General features: G+C 44.8%; 1 protein-coding gene across 4 annotated transcripts in view; it reads right to left on the bottom strand.

Moving 5' to 3' along the window:
• HECTD2 (HECT domain E3 ubiquitin protein ligase 2) overlaps window positions 1-20,084 on the bottom strand; it is a 133,127-nt gene that overhangs the window by 53,160 nt on the left and 59,883 nt on the right. For all 4 annotated transcript variants that reach the window (XM_075000369.1, XM_075000368.1, XM_075000370.1 and 1 more), the window contains 4 exons: window positions 11,767-11,841; window positions 10,813-10,900; window positions 10,433-10,539; window positions 4,713-4,828 (listed from right to left, as the gene is read on the bottom strand). In XM_075000369.1, coding sequence (XP_074856470.1) covers window positions 4,713-4,828; window positions 10,433-10,539; window positions 10,813-10,900; window positions 11,767-11,841 — 386 coding nt within the window. The remainder of the gene's footprint in view (window positions 1-4,712; window positions 4,829-10,432; window positions 10,540-10,812; window positions 10,901-11,766; window positions 11,842-20,084) is intronic.

Here is a 20,084-nt window from a genome sequence, read left to right as displayed (position 1 = left end):
TAAGGCACGGGACCGAGCTCCTCCTTGCCAATTTATCTAAAACATGGTGGAGGTATTGTCTGTACTGATCCCGACTACTTTGCCTTGTATATGGTCTCGGAAGTGTCTGCAGGCGTTGAACACTGCTCTGAGCTCCAGTATATTTATGTGCAGTGACTGCTCCGTGGAGCACCACAGCCCCTGAGTCACCTCTTCGCCCATGTGTGCTCCCCACCCTATGAGGGAGGCATCTGTAGTAAGAAAAACTGATATTTGTGGTTGGTGGAAGGGTACCCCTGTTAGCAAGTTCTTGGGGTTTCCCCACCATTGCAGGGATTTGCGCACCTCTGCTGTGGGCGACACCACCTTGTGAACGGTGTGTGCTGCCGGTTTGTATACGCTCGCCAGCCAGTGCTGCATGCTGCGCATGTGTAACCTGGCGTTCTGTACTACAAACGTCGCTGCTGCCATGTGGCCCAGTAGCTGTAAGCACGTCAGGACCAGCACCGTAGGGCTGAAGGTGATGACTCGCATGAGGGAGCCGATGGCCCGAAAGCGAGTCTCTGGTAGATACACTCTCGCTGTAATAGAATTTATGCGCGCCCCTATGAACTCTATGTCCTGTGTGGGGTCTATCTTTGATTTTGCCAGACTGATAACCAGGCCGAGCGAAGAGAATGTGCCTGCTGTGACGCGTATCATGCGTAGTACCTCCTCCTTCGAGGCCCCTTTGAGTAGGCAGTCGTCCAGATATGGGAATATAAATACCCCCTGTCTGTGCAGGTAGGCTGACACCACTGCCAAGGTCTTGGTGAAGACTCTGGGGGCCGAGGAGAGGCCAAACGGTACGACCTTGTATTGAAAATGTTCTTTGCCTACCATGAACCGGAGGAATCGTCGGTGAGCCGGATGGATACTTATGTGAAAATACGCGTCTTGTAAGTCGAGGGCTGCGAACCAATCTCCATCGTCTAGTGCCGTAAGGATGGAGGCGATTGTGATCATCCAAAATCGTTGCTTGTGCAGGTACCGGTTGAGGCCTCGAAGATCTAAGATGGGCCTCCAGCCTCCTGTCTTTTTCTCCGTGAGGAAGTACCTCGAGTAGAACCCTTTCCCTTGCAGTTGCTCCGGCACTCTTTCCACTGCCCCTATGAGCATGAGATGGTTTACCTCCTGCTTGAGCCTCGCTACGTGGGAGGCCTCCTGGAGGTGGGGCCTGGGTGGAGGTCGTGGCGGTGGGAGCGACTGGAAGGGGATGGCGTACCCTGTGGCTATGATCTCCAGCACCCATTTGTCTGTGGTGATCCTTTGCCACTGGTCGTAGAATGGTCGGAGGCGATGGTGGAATAACCGCTTTGGATGACCTTGTGCGATGGTAGTGATGGTGCAGCCCTGGATCCGTGTGTCAAACTTGTGGCCTTTGGCCCTGCCCCGAGGACGCACGGCTCTGTTGGGAATGTCGCCTGGGAGTTCTGTACTGCTGGTGCTGTTGATGTCGCCCTTGCTCATAACCCCTGTGGTACCGGGGACGCTGTTGCTGGTACTGGTACTGTCTTTGTTGAGGGTAGTACTTTTTCTTTCTGTATGGAGGGGTGTAAATCCCCAGGGTCCTAAGTGTGGCTCTTGAATCTTTACTGGAATGAAGGACCGAGTCAGTTGATTCAGCAAACAGCTTCTGCGAGTCGAAGGGAAGATCGACTATCTTTGCCTGCAGATCCCTCGGTATACCCGAAGTCTGGAGCCAGGACTCCCTTCGCATCACCACTGCCGTAGCTGTGGAGCATGCTGCTGTGTCCGCAACATCCAGGGTGATCTGAACTCCCGTCCTCGAGGCTGCGTAGCCTTCTTGCACGATGGCCTTGAGCACCAGTTTCTTGTCTTCTGGAAGCGAGTCCATGAGGGAGGCTAGCCTAGTGTAGTTGTTGAAATTATGGTTCGCTAGATGCGCTGCGTAATTTGTCATTCGCAACAGTAGAGTGGAGGAGGAGTAGACCTTTCTGCCGAACAGCTCTAGCTTCTTGGCATCTTTGTCTGTTCCCCCTGTCTTGAATTGAGATGTCTTTGATCTTTGTTGCGACGACTCCACCACCAAGGAATTTGGTTGTGGGTGGCTGAACAGGAACTCCATGCCCTTCGCCGGCACAAAGTATTTCTCATCTGCTCTCTTGTGGACAGGCGGAATAGTCGCAGGGGTCTGCCATATCACAGTGGCGGACTCCAAGATTGCTTCATCAAGCGGTATTGCTGTTTTGGAGGAGGCCGGAGGTCTCAAATTTTTGAGGAGCTTATGGTGTTTCTCTTGCACCTCTGCTGTCTGGATGCCTTGCGTGAAGGTCACCCTCTTAAACAGCTCTTGAAACTGTTTGAGATCGTCCGGAGGATGGACGTCCCCCGGGGCCGCAGCCTCGTCCGGGGAGGAGAGCAAGGAACCGCTAGGGTACGCCTCTCTGGACCCTTCCGGTTCCTGTTGGTGATGGTACATCCGCTCGCTGGAAGCTTGCAAGGGAAAATCTCGGGGTTCCATAACCAGTTCCCCCTGAGATACTTGAGTCTCTGTCCCCGTTCGCGATTGCCCTCAGGGATACGGGGCCGTCTGTGGGGATCTTTCCCTGGTAGATTGCCGGTGGTGTTTATGCCCCGCGTGGTAAGGGCAACCATGGCAGCATGGGCACTGTTCTTGGGAAGGTGACCTAGACCACTCCCTTGGTGCATACCCTCTGCGTCTGGGGGAGTGAGATCGTCGAGAGACCTGGGACACTGGAGAGCGCGATTTGTGATAGTACTCCAGCAGCTCAAACCCCAGGAAGGGTGAAGGTGGTCCCAGCCAGGGCGAGGCTGGTTGTAAAAATGGAGACGGGGGCTCCGGGTAGGCTAGGGGTGACCCCTGCCTTCTAGTTGGAGTCTGCAGCATGAGCGGAGGTCTGAGAGAAAGCAACTCTGCAGCCCTGTCTGGAGAGGGGCTGCAGTGCCTTGTTTTGTGTGCAGCCTTCCCCCTCCCTTGAGGGGGTAGCTCTGCCCCCTGACGTGTAGGGGATCTCGGCCCCGTCTGTGCCGTGCTCGGCACGCTTATGGGCGGTGCCGCACAGGCGGTGTCCTCTGGTGCCTGTAGGCTGCATGCCTGCGCGCTCTGTACCGCCGGTTCCCCGGGGGTCAGTGCCGCTGCTTGCGGTGCCGCCAGTACGGGCACTTGTTTAGCCGCCGCCCTGCCTGCGGTGCGGGGCGGATCTTTGATTATCGGAGGCTGAGCCGCCTCCACGTGGCTCTCCGTGCCGCCGCCGATCAGCTGTTGCTGCGGCTGGGGTCTGTGCGCTCCTCCCGTCCCGCTCGCTGTTGCTGCCGGCAGGGATCGGGCTGGGGAGACTTTCCTCCGTTTTTGCGCTGATGGGGTGAGGGAGGCGGCTTTCCTTTTATGGGCCCCGGAGGGTCCCTCCTGCTGTGGCCGCTCCGGCACGTCTGGCTGACGGGCCTTGTCGAAGAGCAGCATTTTAAGCCGCATCTCCCTGTCCTTCCTCATTGCCTCTTGGCAAGACTCACATTTCTTGAATCCTGAAGAGGACATTGTTGGTGAGTCTTTCAGTTGTTAACGGGGTACTTAGCACCTTCTCTGTGCTGTTTTCCCCCTCTCCGATAGCCTGCCGCGGCAGGAGGGCTAATGGCCCTAGGCTCTTGGCCTCCGGTGCTCCGCTTGTTACTGGACTGAATGCCGTCCCGCTTGTTGTTTCTTTTTTTTTTTAAATTAACAACTGGCTAACTTAACAGTAGCCTAAGAATTTGAAAACTTTAAAGAAAAACAGTTAAAACCACTGAATACGCTAACTTGGCCGTACCCTAGTCGGATTCCATCTGCAGCCGACGGCGGTTAAGAGGAACTGGCGGGGACCGGATCGCGCATGTGGCCAGGAGCGCGCAAGGGAGTGGCGCGCACCAGCACATGCGCGGTCTGGCAGAAACTGCTTGGAAGATCCGATCTGCGGCGCCGGGCGAGCCCAACACCTAATGTGGAGCACCCACGGGGACACTCGAAGAAGAACCCTTATTCCTGAATGAAATGAGGTGTATGGGGTTCTTTAGAAAAAGGGGTGTTTTATTTTGAAAGAACCCTGTATACACCGACTTTTTTTTTTTTTAAATCTCTTCTGCAAATGTGATAATAAGAGATTGTGCAAACGAAGTGCGAGATTTGTACATCAGCGCTTCATCCGCATTTTTCGATTTACCTCATTTGCAATCCTCCTTCAAAAGAGGAACACTGTGTAGACGCAGCCTTATATTTCTACTTGGAACTCTCTTTTTTTTTTAAAAAAAGTACTATTAGTTACAAGAAATTCCTAGGGCTACTAATTATTACAGAAAGATCAGAGGGAAATATTTTGTTATTAATTTTTATGCATTTTGCATTTCATGTACAGTTGCTCCAGTTTGAGTGGCTCTTTCATACATCAGAGGAGAGTGATCACATTAAAATATAGAAAAATATTATAAATCCACACAGTAGCTTAATGTCTTTTTACAAATAGCTGGCATAGCGAAGGAGTTTCAACGAATATAACTTTTCCTGCTTAAGTATATAAGACTACTGTATTTTCATCTAATATTGAGATATTTTTAAAAACTTTAGTTATATCTCAGTACTTTGAAACTATTTATGAAAATCAAATTTTAATTGCTCCCATTAGTGCACTCTATAATATTCTTCTAAATGAGTATTAAAAAACCACAAAAATTAAGTCTACCGTATAGTGAGATCAGTTTTCAGGTAGCCATCGTACTGGGTGTTTCTCTGTAAAGCATGCATATCCAGTTCAGGGCTTCCACAAACAAGAATTTCAACCTCTTCTGGACGAAGTAGCTGCCAAAAAGTAATAATATTTGCTGTAAGAACATTGTTTTTTAAAAAAAATGAGACTGTGTTTCAGACTAAGAATTAAAAAAATAAATTACAGGTGTTTTGTTAGGCATTATAAGCAAAGTGTGTTTTCTTACAAACATTTTTCCTGGATAAAAATTTATTGTGTAAACCCCAGTATTAAATATTTTGCAGGAAGATCAATCCTCAGAGCTTAATTTTAAAATAGTCTACTAACAAGCAAAATAAATGTGGATAATATCCATTATGCATGCCCTAAATTGAACCCCAGTACCCCATATGGAGCCAGTAAACTATTTTATGCCACAGCCAGAGAACAAAGAATGAGCTCACCATTATTCAAAGCCTATGCAATGGCACAGAAATGAACAGGTGAGATATACCCAGATGCTACTCAAACTGCACAGCGTGCTGTAGAGGGAGGCAGAACTCTGCAATGATTCCTGCCAGTCTGACCTGGGGAAATTCATTCCTGAACCCAGAAATGGTGATTAGTAAGATATTGAGCATGTGAGCAAGACCCACCAACCAAGCACCTGACAAGGAATGCTCTGTATAACCCAAAGCACTGGTCCACCCTTTCCAGTGCCCAATTTCATATTTTAGAAAGAGAAAAAAAATACACAGAATAAACCACTGAACCACAACGTTTAACTCCTGTCACAGCATACAACCCCGTCATACTATCCCACTCATAAATGTATCAAGTTCTATCATAAAATTAAATACATCGCTTGCTCATTCTGTTTCTATTGGGCGGTTCCTCTGACGGTAAGCAACCTTCTAATTTCTCAGCCTTTGTTTGAGGACAATTTATACCCAGTTGTTCTTGTGTCACAACCTTTTCCTTTAACTTAAATAGGTCTTTGGTGTTTACCTCCTTGATATATTCATGCCTCCTCACATCTCCCTCAGTCTTTGTTTTGTTAGGCTAAACAAACTAAGCTCTTTCAGACTCCTCTCATTAGATAATTACCCTGATTGTCCTAATTACCCTTCTTTTCACTTGTTCCATTCTGAATTTATCTTTTTTCAAAATAGGTTACCAGATCTGTATGCGGTATTCCAGATGAGGTCTTACCGCTGCCTTTTACAATATTGTTAATATTTCCCAATTTCTTCTAGAAATCCACTACGTCCTAAAAATGCATCAGTCTTTTTCAAAGCTGCATTTCATTGATGGTCATTGTAATCCTGTGATCAACCCACACTCTTAGGTCTCTCTTTTCTGTTGCCTCTAATTCTTGAGCCCTAGCTTGTAGAAGAAATTCATATTATTATTTCTCAAGAGCACGATGTTGTGCTCAATACTATTAAATTCATAGGTCATTTACTTCTTTCTGTACAATATTTTGATTCTCCAGTTGTTGAGAATGGAATTTTCACCTTATGAGTGCTACTAATTTTAAACTTTACCACCTTCTTCTTCCTGAAGTAATACTGAGGTATCTGAAAATGTAGAGAGCCATGAAAAAGTATGTATGAACAGGTGACAACTTAATTTCAGGATCTGAAAATCTTCCAATAAATCAGAAGCAAAACCTTGGAGCAATTTATTGACATGTTGTTAATCAAATTAGGAATGAGATTAACATGAAACTGGTCCTAAGCAACTTCAATAGCTCTTCCCTATCCAGGAAGGAATTAACTAATTGCAGTGACCAATGAGCCTCCAGGCAAAATACCACAAAATTCACTGCTCTCTCATCAATAAGTGAGGAGGATATATTCCTTGACTGGGGTTTCTGGTTGTCATTCAGTATTTATGCTCTGCTGACATCTTAAAACCTGTAAAACTAAGCTTATTAAAACAGAACTTTTCTCTTTGCTTAAGTTAAACCTTACTGAGCAAGAAATAAAGGAAGGCATGTACTCAGAAATAAAATGTGTATAAATTTTTTATCTAGTCCTGAAGTCCAGGAGGGACCTCCTGGCACTAACAAAGGAAACCTACTACTGAAGAAGTATGATATAATCAACAAGACTGGCTAACTGATAAGAGGTGCTCACAATCTAGTTATGTTCTCTGATTAATAAAAGGTATTTGTGAATACAAATATTTTCTGTACTTAATAAAATAATGACACATTCAAAGATGTTTTAACTCATTTAAAAGTGCTTGCTAGAACAGAGGTTCTTAATAATTGGGGTTATAAATTCCCCTAGCAGATCAAATGATGGAAATTAAAATCCCATGAAATTCCATCAAAATAAATTAAAATATTAAGACAAAACACACGACTATGGGAAAGTAGTTTTTCCTTCCTAACATATATGCACTCCCTGTTCTAAAACATTATATAAAAGAAATAAATTTGGGATTTTAGAAGTGAGTAAGCGGCCATCATTTGCCCAGTTTTTTTTATATATAGAGAGAGAATAAGCTGCCGTCTTCACAATTTCCAGATAATAGTAAAGTATACTTTCTGCATTCTGTACCATGCTGTATGAACCTTTAACTAATCATCTCTAATTATGTAACACTAATTAAGATAGTGGTCTGCCATCTCCTTATAAATTATTATTATATTCAAACATGCAACACATCTGTGTGTTGAAGCTGTGTCTGAACTATCAGCTTGCTAAAGTGGTGAAAAACATATGGAGACTAAGGTCCAGTGTTGGCTCCTTTCCGTGCTAGGTTCTGATTGGCCCCATGAGTCACGTGAAGAGAGATGGAGATAGCAGCTGAAAAGGGTAGCAGAGACTGGAAAAGAGAAATGGTGCTGGAGAAGATGTCATATTCCTGCCCACACTATCAAGATGATACATGGGGAGGATGTGCGTGGGGAGGATGTTAAATGGAGGGATCCAAAATGGCTTTTCTTCATATTCTCTTTGAGTAACACTAACTATTCCAGTACTCATTACTTACTCCCCTGTAAGTACATAAGTATTGCTTCATCCTGACAACTCCTCCTAATGATCCCAATGGAAAAGAGAAAGGGGCAGAAGAGGGAAGCCACCAGTATATCTGCCAATAGTCCTCATACGTCCAGAACAGGCCTGGCTTTGGAAAACCAACTCAAGGTAACTCATCCTGGTCCACACTGCAAGTGTTCTTGAGAGGCAACCACTCTTTCATCTTCTACCTGCTGGCAGCTTTTCTCACTTACACATATTGGACTTCCAGTTCCAACCCTCTCTCATGGTCTAGATAAGCATTCAGATCAATAAAAGGTTTAGTTTGAAGCCAGAGGCACTCTGTACTGAAAAGAGGTAGCTAGCAGAGAGGAGGCACTGAACAACCATTAGAGAAGTCTGCTCTTTTTGCACTCAAAACAAGGTCCGTCACTTGGAAGAGGCAAACCACAAGCAGAAGTGAGGTAGAAAAGGGATGTTGGCAGGGGAAAAAGGGACAACAACATTATTTTCAGAGGATGACTTTTCAAGTCAGCCAGCCAGTGGTGTGGGGTTACTGAAGGATTTTATGTTCCTTCTACTGAGTTTGAGGTGATTTCTCTTTATTGTCTAATTGAAAGTAACCTAAATTCACCAGAAATGTTTACAAAACTGTTCATTAAAAGACCCTAGTGGTCCCATCTTAGCTATAAGTATAATGTAAGAATAGACAAAGAATGGACTATAGTGACACCATATAGGCTATATTGCGAGAGACAACAGGAATACCACTGCAAACCTGCCACAGAAGACAGGATTTAGCTCTGCCCTGCTAGATACTATTGTTTTAAAATTCAAGACTGAAGTGAGGAAAACGGAGATTCCATTCATGTATTTTATAACAGACTTGGAATTACTTAAGATTTTTTAAAACTGGTATCTAAAGATAGACTTTCAAGTTCCCATTCAGGCATCTAAATAAATAGCCTGATTTTCAAAGGAGATGAGCTGACATTGAGATAATGAGTACTGCTTGGTGATAAAGCACTTCTGGAAAAAAACAGGCTACCCTGAACCCTAACTTTCAAAAATTCTACCCGTAGAGAAAAAAAATCTTGGACTTAATCTGTTGCAATTATCAATTTATTTAAAAAAAAGGTGGATCATGCTGACTACTTAATATACATGCACTTATACATTTTTCTCAAATACTTTTCTGGAGAATGTAAGAATGGCCATTTTGGTTCAGACCAAAAGGTCCATCTATCCAGTGTTCTCTCTTTTGAAAATGGCCAATGCCAAGCGCTTCAGATGGAACAAAGAGCAGGCAGTTATCAAGTGATCCATCCCGTTATCCAGCCCCAGTTTCTGGCAATCACAGGCTAGGGAAAGTGTTCCCTGTAAGCAGAGTTAGGGCCATTCTTACCAATATGCGGAATATGCAGTTGCGTAGGGCACCCAAAAATTTGGGCACAAATGCTTGGATGGCCACCCAAGAAAGATTCAAATGCTCTTAAGACGATTAGTAGAGCGCTCACATCCAGCAGCAGGGGTGGCACCCATCTGCACATGATTTGGGGCGCATAAAATTTATATTCTGCACATGGATGGAAAAACATTAGAGGGATCACTGGCTAAGGATCCTGTCCCTGCTCAATCTGGCTAATAGTTACTGATGACCTATCCTTCATGAATGTTTATTGTTCTTTTTTTTGAACTCTGTTCTAGTCTTGGCCACCACAACATCCTCTGGGCAAGAGCTTCACAGGTTGATTGTTGATTCAGTTGTTTGTTTTAAACCTGCTGCCTGTTAATTTTAGTTGGTGATCTCCCCAAGCCTCACCAGATCTTGTGTTATGAGAAGGAGTAAATGATAAACTCTTATCTATTTTCTCTATGCCCATCATTTTATAAAAAAAGAGAAGTCCTGTGGTATTTTATAGACTAACAGATTTTTTTGGAGCATAAGCTTTCGTGAACAAAGACCCACTTTGTCAGATGCTTCAGACACATCTGATGCAATGCGTATTTGCCCATGAAACCTTACACTCCAAAAAATCTGTTAGCCTATAAGTTGCCACAGGACTTCTCGTTGTTTGTGCGGATACAGACTAACACAGCTAACCCTTGATACTCCTCATAATTTTACAGATCTCTACCACATTCCACCTTAGTCATTTCTTTTCCAAGATGAAAAATCCCATCCTTACTAATGTCTCCTCATATAGAAGCTTTTCGATCCCCCTATAATTTTTGTTGCCGTTTTCTGAACCTTTTGCATTCCAATATATCTTTTTTCAAATGGGATGATCACATCTACATGCAGTATTCAAGATGTGGTGGTACCATGGAATTATATAGAAGCAATATGATATTTTCCATCTTATTATCTATCCTTTTCTTAATGATTCCCAACATTATGCTAGCTTTCGTATTTTACTGCTGCTACACACTGCATGGGAGGTGTTCAGAGAGCTATCCACTGACTCCAAGCTTGCTTTCTTGAGTGGTCATATTCAAGTGATCTGAATGGGATTACTCCTACACTTAAAACTGGGCATTTATATAACTGTTTTGCTTAATCAGAGCCTCCATGGACACTGAAAAAAAACTGAAGTATTAAAGTTTATTTATATAATTCAGTTCTGTAATTTGCAATTCATTGTCAAAAATTTAAAACAGTAAAACAGAACTTAAGATAATATTAAACAAAGTTTATTAGAAGACTTTTTATCTTATTCTTACCATCAATGCATATGAATCACACACACTATGGAATCCATAATAAAAAGCTGCAAACTGTTTGTAGATTGATTTGTTGAGAATGAAGTCAACATAAAGCTGTACATATTCTAAAAAAAAAAAAAAAAAAAAAGCAGCATTTGATATCCTTTTTATTAGATATTTATAAATTTCTTTCAAACTTTAATTTTATTGTCTTAAATTGATTTGAAATAATTTAAATGTTTTTAAAATACGGTTTGTTCTAGACAGCATTATAAATAGAAAGTACATTAGGAAGTGCATTCTGAATTTAATTTTACTACCTAACTAAACGTCAAAAACCTACAGTTACAATTGAAGTTCGGTGCATTTCAGTTCACATATTTATAATTTTATTATACCTTTCCTATTCTGATTCGTAACAGGAATTTTATCACCACCAGGCTTTAGGTTATATGATTTTATGACTCCAAATTCTTCTTGAAAAACCTGGAGAAAGAGAAAAGATGGCATAGTATATGTACTGCCTTTAGTCCATAATGGTAAAATAAATCACACATGAATAATAATGAAAATAATTTTTCATATTTCCTAGAGCTTTTTAAAATCACATGTAATAGGTTTTTTTTTGTATTTTTCTTAAGAAACTAATATACCTTAAGAAAAAAAACCTGACCCAGTCACACAGCAGTCTAACACGAGTCACTTGAGTGGTAAGACTCAGACACTAAGAAGGAGAAAGATACAGACAAAGCCTCACATTTTCTCTTAGGAACAAAAATAATATAGATTATGAAGATTCTCATACCACTCAATGACAATATAACTCCCAGTTAAAGCAAAAAAAGCCTTTAACTAGAACAAGCCAATATCAGGCCTAACAATTGTTTTCATATTAGTGAAGGCCTAACTGCCAGCATCCTTGGCCAAGGAAAATCACTCAAGACTAGAGAAAGCCTCTGCCTAGGTTAAAACTCCTAGGACATACCAAGTCTTTCACAGTTGGATCAGTACTCTCTTTAAGCCAGTCTTCCAGGCTGGAGTATATCACAAAGTGCAAGCATGTGGATAAAACTAATACCAAATTAGATCAAAGTCTTTCAGGGCTAGAACAAATGTTTCAAGTTAGATAGGCAGGCATCCGTCTAGATGAGGCTTCCAGGCCAAATTCAATCCCAAGATGACTAAATCCTCCAAAGCTACAGCAAGCCTCTATCTAAGCTATTCTGACTTTTTTATAGCCCCACTGAATTCCAAACAATCAACAATCACTCTCTCTGATAGGCTACTCTACATATAACTAAGTCTCCTAAGCCGTCTCAATAATTACTATAGACTCTGTTTTCCTACAGTACCTGGAAGGTTGAATAAAAGTCTTCTTCGACATTATCTTCATAGGCTAGAAGCTCATTTAGTCCATGGGCCAACTCCTGGGGGGAAAAAGTTACAAAACTGGCTACAATTTCACTTTGGCCTTTTAAAGTACAACAGCTTACCACTGAGAAACACCCTGGGCAAAACTGCACATTAGAGCATCCTCTGTATGTGCAGAAAAAGACAGTTACCTTTTTCCACAACTGGTGTTCTTCAAGATGCACTGCTTATGTCCATTCCAATGCAGGTGGGTGTGCTCACGCATGCCCAGTTGCCAGAAGTCTTTTTTCCCTAGCTGGTAGCCAATGGGTCAGTGTGGTGCTCTCTGGAGCGGTGTTGTTATAGCAGCCAATATATACACCACCCGACCCTCTCCCCACTCAGTTCCTTCTTGTTGGTTCCTCCGACAGTAGGGAAAGGTGGGTGGCTTTTGGAATGGACATGAGCAGCACATCTCGAAGAACACCAGTGAGGGAAAAAGGTAACTGTATTGTCTTCTTTGAGTGATTGATCATGTGCGTTCCAAGGCAGGTGAGTAAAGCTGACATTAGGAGGTGGGATTGGAGACCCGGAACAACTACAGCACAACCCTGCCTACTGCTGCGTCCTCCCTAGCATGCTGCGCAATTCCATAATGGGCTGCAAATGTGTGAATGGAGGACTAGGTGGCTGCCCTGAAGACCTCCTGAATCGGGACATGGGCCAGGAATGCCACTAAGGATGGCTGCACTCTCATATAATGAGCCCTACTCAGAAGAGGGGTACCCCTGCTAGTTTCTAGCATTCTCTAACATACCACTATCCAGGAGGAGATTATTTGGGAGGCGACTGGATGACCCTTCATCCTGCCTGCCACTGCAACAAAAAGCTGTTGTGGGTCTATGTCGATATAAAAAGCCAGCACCCTGTGGACATCTAAAGTGTGCAGGCTCTCCTCCCTTGGGGTGGCACGAGGTTTGGGATACAACATTGATACAGAAGTGTCCTTACTGACATGTAAAGAGGAGACCACCTTCACCAGAAAGGCTGGATGTAGTTTCAATCCAACCTTGTCCTTATGGAATACAGCCCTAACTGTGGACCCACTGTACAGGGTAAGTTTGGACACCCTTCTGGCTGATGTACTGGCCACCAGAAAGGCTGTTTTGTAAGTTAAAAATAAGAAGGAGCAGGAAGCGAGGGGTTCAAATGGGGCCCCCATAAGCTTAGATAGCACCAATTTAAGGTCTTATGAGAGGCAAAGGGCCCCACACTTGTGGCTTAACCCTCTCCAGGACTTTATGAACCTTTTCACCATCAGGTCTGAGAACACTGATGAAAAACTTGGGCCAGGATGAAAAGAGGAAATGGCAACCAAGTGCACTCTAATGGAGAAAAAGGCCATCTGTTCCTGACTCAGGTGCCACCAATAATCCAAAATGGCTGGAATCATGGCCTGGAGGGGGCGGGTAACCCTTTCTGTGCCATCCACACCAGGAACCTTTTCCATTCCCACAGATATTTGGCTCTAGTAGAGTGTTTCCTACTGTTTAGAAGCACCTCCCTCACTGGCTCTGAGCATGAAAGCTCCATGTCATGAGGCGAAGAAACAGAAGGTTTCATGACTCAGGAGAGAGGAGCGTGTACCCACCTGTCTGTTGACCTAGTACATTGCTGTCATATTGTCTAAGCTCACCAACATGCAATAACCTGCCAGGTGGTCCTGAAACACCTTGCACACCAACCTGATGGCCCTCAGCTCCCTCACACTGACGTGGAGCCCAATGTCTGATGTGCCCCAGAGATCACGATTCCAGCGCCCTCCCAGATGAGCTCCCCAGCCTAAGTCCGATGCATCAGTTGCCAGGGACAGGGAAGGTTTAGGAGGCCAGTACGGAACTACTGCACACACTGTCCGAGAATCCAGCCATCAATGTAGGGTCTGCAGAACCTGCTGTGGTAATATTATTAACATGCCTATATTGCCCCTTACTGGGCAATACACCGAAGCCAGCTATAACTGAAGAGGGGGAAGGCGAAGTCTGGCATGCTGTACCATGAGCGTGAATGCTGCCATGTGCCTGGGGCATCTCACACAGCACCTAGCCAGTGTGGTGGGGAACTTCAAGAGGTTGTTTATGATGCTGGCCATAACCTGAAATCTGCATTCTGTCAAGGAGGCCCTGGAGAGCACCGAGCCCAAGAGAGCTCCCATGAACTCTATCTTTTGCATTGGAATCAGGGCTGACTGTCTCATTTACCAGTAACCCAAGACTGTTGAATGTCCAGTGGATAACCCTCAAATGTTGCTGAACTTGGGCCTCTGAGCTCGCTTTGACCAACCAGATGTCCAGGTATGGGAACAACTGGACCCTGTGCCTGCAGAGGATAGCTGCCACCCCCGCCATGCACTTGGTGAAGACCCTTGGAGCTGTCAAGAGGCCAAATGGGAGGACTGTAAAATGACAAATGCCCCCCATTCACCACAAACTTTAGGAACATCCTGTGGAGGAGGGTAGATCTCAGTGTGGAAATGTGTCGTGTAAGTCGAGTGCAGTGAACCAGTCACCCTGATCCAGCAACAGAATTATGAGTCCCTGGCAAACCATGCGAAACCTGATCTTTTTCACAAACTTGTTCCGGCCTCGCAGGTCCATGATGGGTCTCAGACCTCCTTTGGATTTTGGTGTTAGGAAATAACAGGAATAAAACCCCTGACCTCTGAACTGAGGGGGAACCTCCTCTATTTCATCTTGCTCAAGGAGCAACTGCATTCTTGGGCTGGCATGTTCTTCTGAAAGGGGTCCCTGAAGAGGGACAGGGAAAGAGGGTTTTACGCAGGGTTAAAAGCAGAAATGGACAGCGTATCCCTTTTTGCCATGTGGCTTGATCTACCAGTCCGATGTTGTACGGCACCAAGAAGGGTGGAAAGGGGATAGGTGAAAAGAAAATAAGGGACGTGCTGGATCCCAGGTGGAAAGTGGTTTGATATTCCCAACCGCACCATCAAAAGTTTGGTTTCAACCTGGGAGGGGGCTTCTGCTGTCACTGACTCTGGCCAGGTTGGCTAAAGCACTTTCTGACACTACGGCCCTGTCTCCTATTGTGATCTCTAGGCTGTTGCTGCTGTTGAAACTGCCTAGAAGGAGGGTAGAGAGGGGGTGGGGTAAAGTGTGTGTGCTGGGTTACGGGAGACTGGAGACCTAAAGACTGTAGGGTTGCCCTTGAGTCTTTGAGACTATGTAGTCTCTTCTCCATTTTCTCAGGAAGCAAAGGGGGTCCCTCAAAGGGAAGATCCTGTATGGTGTGTTGCACCTTCTGTGGTAGGCCAGAGACCTGCAGCCATGTCCCACATCTCATGGCAATCCCTGATGCCAGAAGCCAGGTAGCAGCATCTGTAGCATCCAGGGCAGCTTGGAGGGCTGCAGGAGAAATCATTTTATTTTCCTCCACTATCACTGTAAACTCCAATTTCCTGACTTCTCTACTTTTGGGAGAAGGGCCTTGAAACCCTGTGGCTGGTTGTGTAAACAACCATGGAGTTGGGATGGGGGTGGGTGAACAGGTGTTCGCTCCCCACACTAGGGACAAAATACCATCTTTCAGTCTTCCTGGAAGTTGGCTGGGCAGACACCAGTGTCTACCACACAGTTCTGGCTGTTTGGTAATTGTTTTAATGATAGGTGAGGTCACTAGAGGGTCCCGTGGATGATAAAATATCTGTCATAGGGTGTGCCTTGTCCTTAACCTGTTCAGCTTGGGCACCCAAGTTCTGAGCAACCCTACATAGGACCTGCTGAAGTGCCCAAACATCCTCCAACAGCCGAGAAGCAGAAGAACCTGCTACTACTACATCTGGGGAGGACAACGAGGAGATGTGTGGCCACCTCAAACCACCTGGGTCCATGGCGACTGAGGGGTCTGCACTCATTTCCGGGGGTAGGGGAAACTTGAGTAGTTGGCACGGTACCCCCCACCGGGGGTGGTGCTGAAGCCACCGCAGCCAGAGGAGGCACTGGGGCCACCAAGATTACCGGCATCGACAGGGCACATGTATGTGGCACCGACGAAGCTGGCACCAGCACTGGCTCCATTGAAGACAGCACCATAGTCAGGGACGGCACCAAGACTGGTCTGTTCCCCAAGGGCAATTGGTCCACTGGTGCCTCCCGTGGCAGTGCTCCCAGCGCAGCTGGAGGTGCCTTGTGCAGTACCATGGGAACTCCCGATGCCACCAGCAGCAGCAAGGCACCAGAGAGCAGTCTAAGAAATAGGCCCTGTGACTTGTGATATGCCCACAGAGTTCAAAAGGGCCATTGTGGACGTGCCTGCCAATTTTGATGGCTCTGTCTTTGCCTGGAATATCGGCTCCAATGGGTTGAGAATGGCCACTCCTGCTCCTGTCTGATCCCGAGAAGTGAGAGTCCGACTCTGTATCCGACGCCTCTGATGCCGAGGACCAGGAAGGCGCCTGACCCACAGGCACCTACACAGGCACCAGTCGTTGCCTGCACTGCCTGTGTCAAAGATGGTATCAGCATAGCTAGCTTGCCCTGTGATGGAGGCTGGCTCTGCATGTGTGCCAATGGCACCAAAGTCCTTGGAGGCAAGGGTCACAACACCTGCCCCAGGAGGCTTTGCACTGCCCGGAACACTTCTGGGGTTGAAGGCATCTCTGACAAGCAGGGGCTGTGTCTTTGAGCCAATGTCAGTGCTCAGTCTTCCTAGTCATGTCCTTGCCATGAGTCAACCATTGGTGTCTCCAGCTCATCTTTTCTTCTTGGCACTGCAGGGGACTGGCCCCTGCCGTGCTTCTTCCACTTACGCAGAGACAGGGACTATGATCTATGCCTCCTGGAAGGGTGTGGTGCAGGCCTATCATCCCAGTGCTGAGCCCCTCTGTCCATTACTGGTGCCGATGTCGCACTCGGTACTGGTGCGCTCCACACTAAGAATGCGGCACTGAGTCCTGCTGACGGTGAATGCTTCGGTTGAAGTGCGGCTTCCATTAAGAGGACTTTCAGGCTTTGTGCTCTGTCCTTTAGAGTCCTTGATTTAAAAGACCTACAGATCGAACAGCAATCCCGTTGATGGCTCTTGCACAGGAACTGTAGACAGGCTGAGTGGGGACTGCTCTTTGGCAAGTGTTTGCTGCACTCACCACAGGAGTTAAAACCTGGAGACTCCAGCATGCCAAGGTGCTGGGGCCACAAGGGGTGGGAACCAGCCTCCCAACTTGGCCTCGACAACTATATGCACAAATATCTACTAACACCCTAACTAATGAATTATAAAAAACTGTTAGCTATCTACAGATAAGAGTTACCAGCAAAGAAAAAGGGGCTGCTCGCATGAGTAACAGGGAGTTCTGACAACTGTCACCACGGCGAGAAGGAACTGAACAGGGAGAAGATTGGGCTGTGTACATATTAGTGGCCATAAGGGCGCCACTCCAGGGGGCGCTGCACCAACCGGATGGCTACTGGACAGGGGAAAAAAAAGACTACTGGTAACTGGGCATGCTCAAGAATGCACATCTGCACTGGAATGCACATGAGAAATCACTTGAAGAATTATTTTTCTGCTATAGTTTTAATTTTTCCACTCATCAAGCAAAGGAACTTACTTCAAATATGCTCATACTGAATTTCAATTTGCAAACAATCAGCTACAAATCAATCTAAAAAACAGATTTTTTTTAAACATATGGAACAAAATGGAGATTAATCATCAGTACTTGTTCCCCAGATCTTATCTCTGAAACAAGGGCAAAACTAAACAAACAGTGCATAGGGAAGGGGTTCCTTGAGCATTTTGCCTACCACCACTATATCACTCTTACTCAAGGGCTGTGTCTACACATGCCAGTTCTTCTAGAAGCAGCATGGTAACAAGCCGTCCAGAAGATGCTAATAAGGCATGGATGTAAATTTCCCATGCCTCATTAGCATATGGTTCAGAGTCCAGAAGCAGCTCTTGCAGGCTCCAAAATACACGTGCAGGCATGTGACCCATGGGGATCTTCCAGAAGGAAACACTCCTTCTGGAAGCCCCTTCTTCCTGAAAATTTGGAAGAAGCGGCTTCAGGAAAGAGGGTTTCCTTTGGAAGATCTCTGCAGGCTGCGGGTCTGCACGTGTATTTTGGAGTCTGGAAGAGCTTCTTCTGGACTCCGAACCATGTGCCCATATGCTAATGAGGCATGGGAAATTTACATCTGCACCTCATTAGTATCTTTGGGAAGGGTCATTACCATGCTGCTTCCAGAAGAACTGGCACATGCAGACACAGCCTTGAAGACTAAATTTAGTATCCAGGTGTGTAATAAGCAAGCTAGAATCCCAGTGATATGCAGACTATGATCTTATTCTATCAGAGGACTGGCAACTTGGAGTGCTTGTACAGAATGCATGTATCTTGCAAATACATAGGTCTGCCACTTGAAGCTTAGTTTTCATCTTTATATTAAAATGTTACATATTATGATACTCTTGATATGAAGTGAAGATCAAATGCTAATATTGGGGGAGCAGTTCTTAATTTTTTTTTTTAAATTAGTACTCCTTTGACACTATTTGGTTTTGTAATTGTCTATTATCATCCCATATTGGGATTCAGAAGCATTTTACTCAGGGAGTAATGTAATTCTCCTGAAATGTCCACTTAATCATGATGAACTAGTAGAGGGATCAATGTGTCCAGATGGTGACTAAGACTCTCTCTACATTAGAGTTCACAAAACCCACGGAGTGTCTATATTATCAAGGCGCTCTATCAACAGCAAATCAACAAAACATGGCACTACTGTCAACAGCATTCTGCCACTTCCCCTGTGAGGATGACCGCCTCTCTTGACAAAAAGCAAGTATGGACTTTCTGGGGGGCCTTCTGTTGACAGAGAGGGCTTCCAGGACACCAGGCAGTCATCTCTGTTGTGCTTCTGGCTGGCTGGTTTTTCAAGGGAGGGGCCGGGCAGTCCAGCCTCTGTCGACAGAGTAGATCACTTTTTTGATCTGCTTTGCAGTCTGTCTGCAATCTGTTGACAGAAGTTTTGTCAGAAGGATATCTTTTGACAGTAACTTCTGTCAACAGATCGCTCTAGTGTAGACATAGCGTAGCAGTCCATTCCACATGCAGCCTATGCAATGTAACTTCTTTTTGTGGCATAACGACACCATAGGCCAGATTTACAAATTTACTTAAATACCTAAACATGCAGGTAGGTGTTTATCGGAATTTTCAAAAATACTTAAGTAGATTAGGTACTTACTGAAAGTCCATAAGGGTCAGGCACTTAACTCACAGAAAGTTTCTGTAAATCCCACTAGGCACAAATCTGCATCTTTAGGGTCCTAAGAACTTTTGTCAATCTACTGTCTGGTCTGCATGTGTCAATCTGGAGGAATGCATTTCCTCCCCCTTCCTCTTCAATGTGAATGCAAGGGGAACTACGACTCTCAGTATTCAAAAATGGAACCTACTGATAGATAAAGTGGTTTCTTGCCAGGCAAAATAAGACCTGAGGATCTTGTCTTCAATTTACGATCTGGTGGATTCTTTGTTGGAGAAGCTGGACCCAGAGATCACCTCCGATTTCAAAGTCGAAGATTCTGAGACTTCTGAAGAAAGGAGTTGAGTAGGTCAAGACTTCAATCCGGGGGAGAAGCTTAAAACTGAGCTCATGCTTCTTACCCCTACCCTGGAATCTGGTGCCACACAAATATATAAATACTAATGTAAGTACCCATCAGCATAAGTACAATCTTACGTGATAGAGTAGCAACGTCTTCCAGCTGCATGATGTACCATTTTAATCCCAAAATCTTTTAGGATACGACCACTTGTCCTGATGCAGATTTCAGAATATTTCTACTCAATTGCAGAAACTAACCTACTAAAATTCACTATAAATGATTCTGCCACTACAATATTTTTATGAGCTATTTTAAACTACAGGAATGAAGAATGATAATGGCTTAGCTAGTGGATATAGGGGAACTGAGGTCAATTAAATGGTTATGGCCATTTGTAACAGTCACCTGGAATGCTTAGCTACAGAACTTGATCACGGACACCCTTATGTGTTTTACTGCATCTAATGTGATACATGGATTGAAAGGAAAACATTGGTCACATACAGCAGAGATCTGCATAGCATGTTTCTTAGATGTGAAGTTTCATTTGTGTGTAATTTTTTTTTTAATTCCAATAATTAATGGCAGAAAGGAATTTTTTTCAATCTCTGATAAGCAAAAAATAAGTATGATTTTCAAGAAGAGAAAATGTAGTACAAAATGTGGTTTGTAAAGCATGTAAAAAGAT

Source organism: Carettochelys insculpta, chromosome 7, assembly GCF_033958435.1.
Source record: "Carettochelys insculpta isolate YL-2023 chromosome 7, ASM3395843v1, whole genome shotgun sequence".
Taxonomy (NCBI): Eukaryota; Metazoa; Chordata; order Testudines; family Carettochelyidae; genus Carettochelys; species Carettochelys insculpta.
This window is presented reverse-complemented; position numbering and strand designations above follow the sequence as displayed.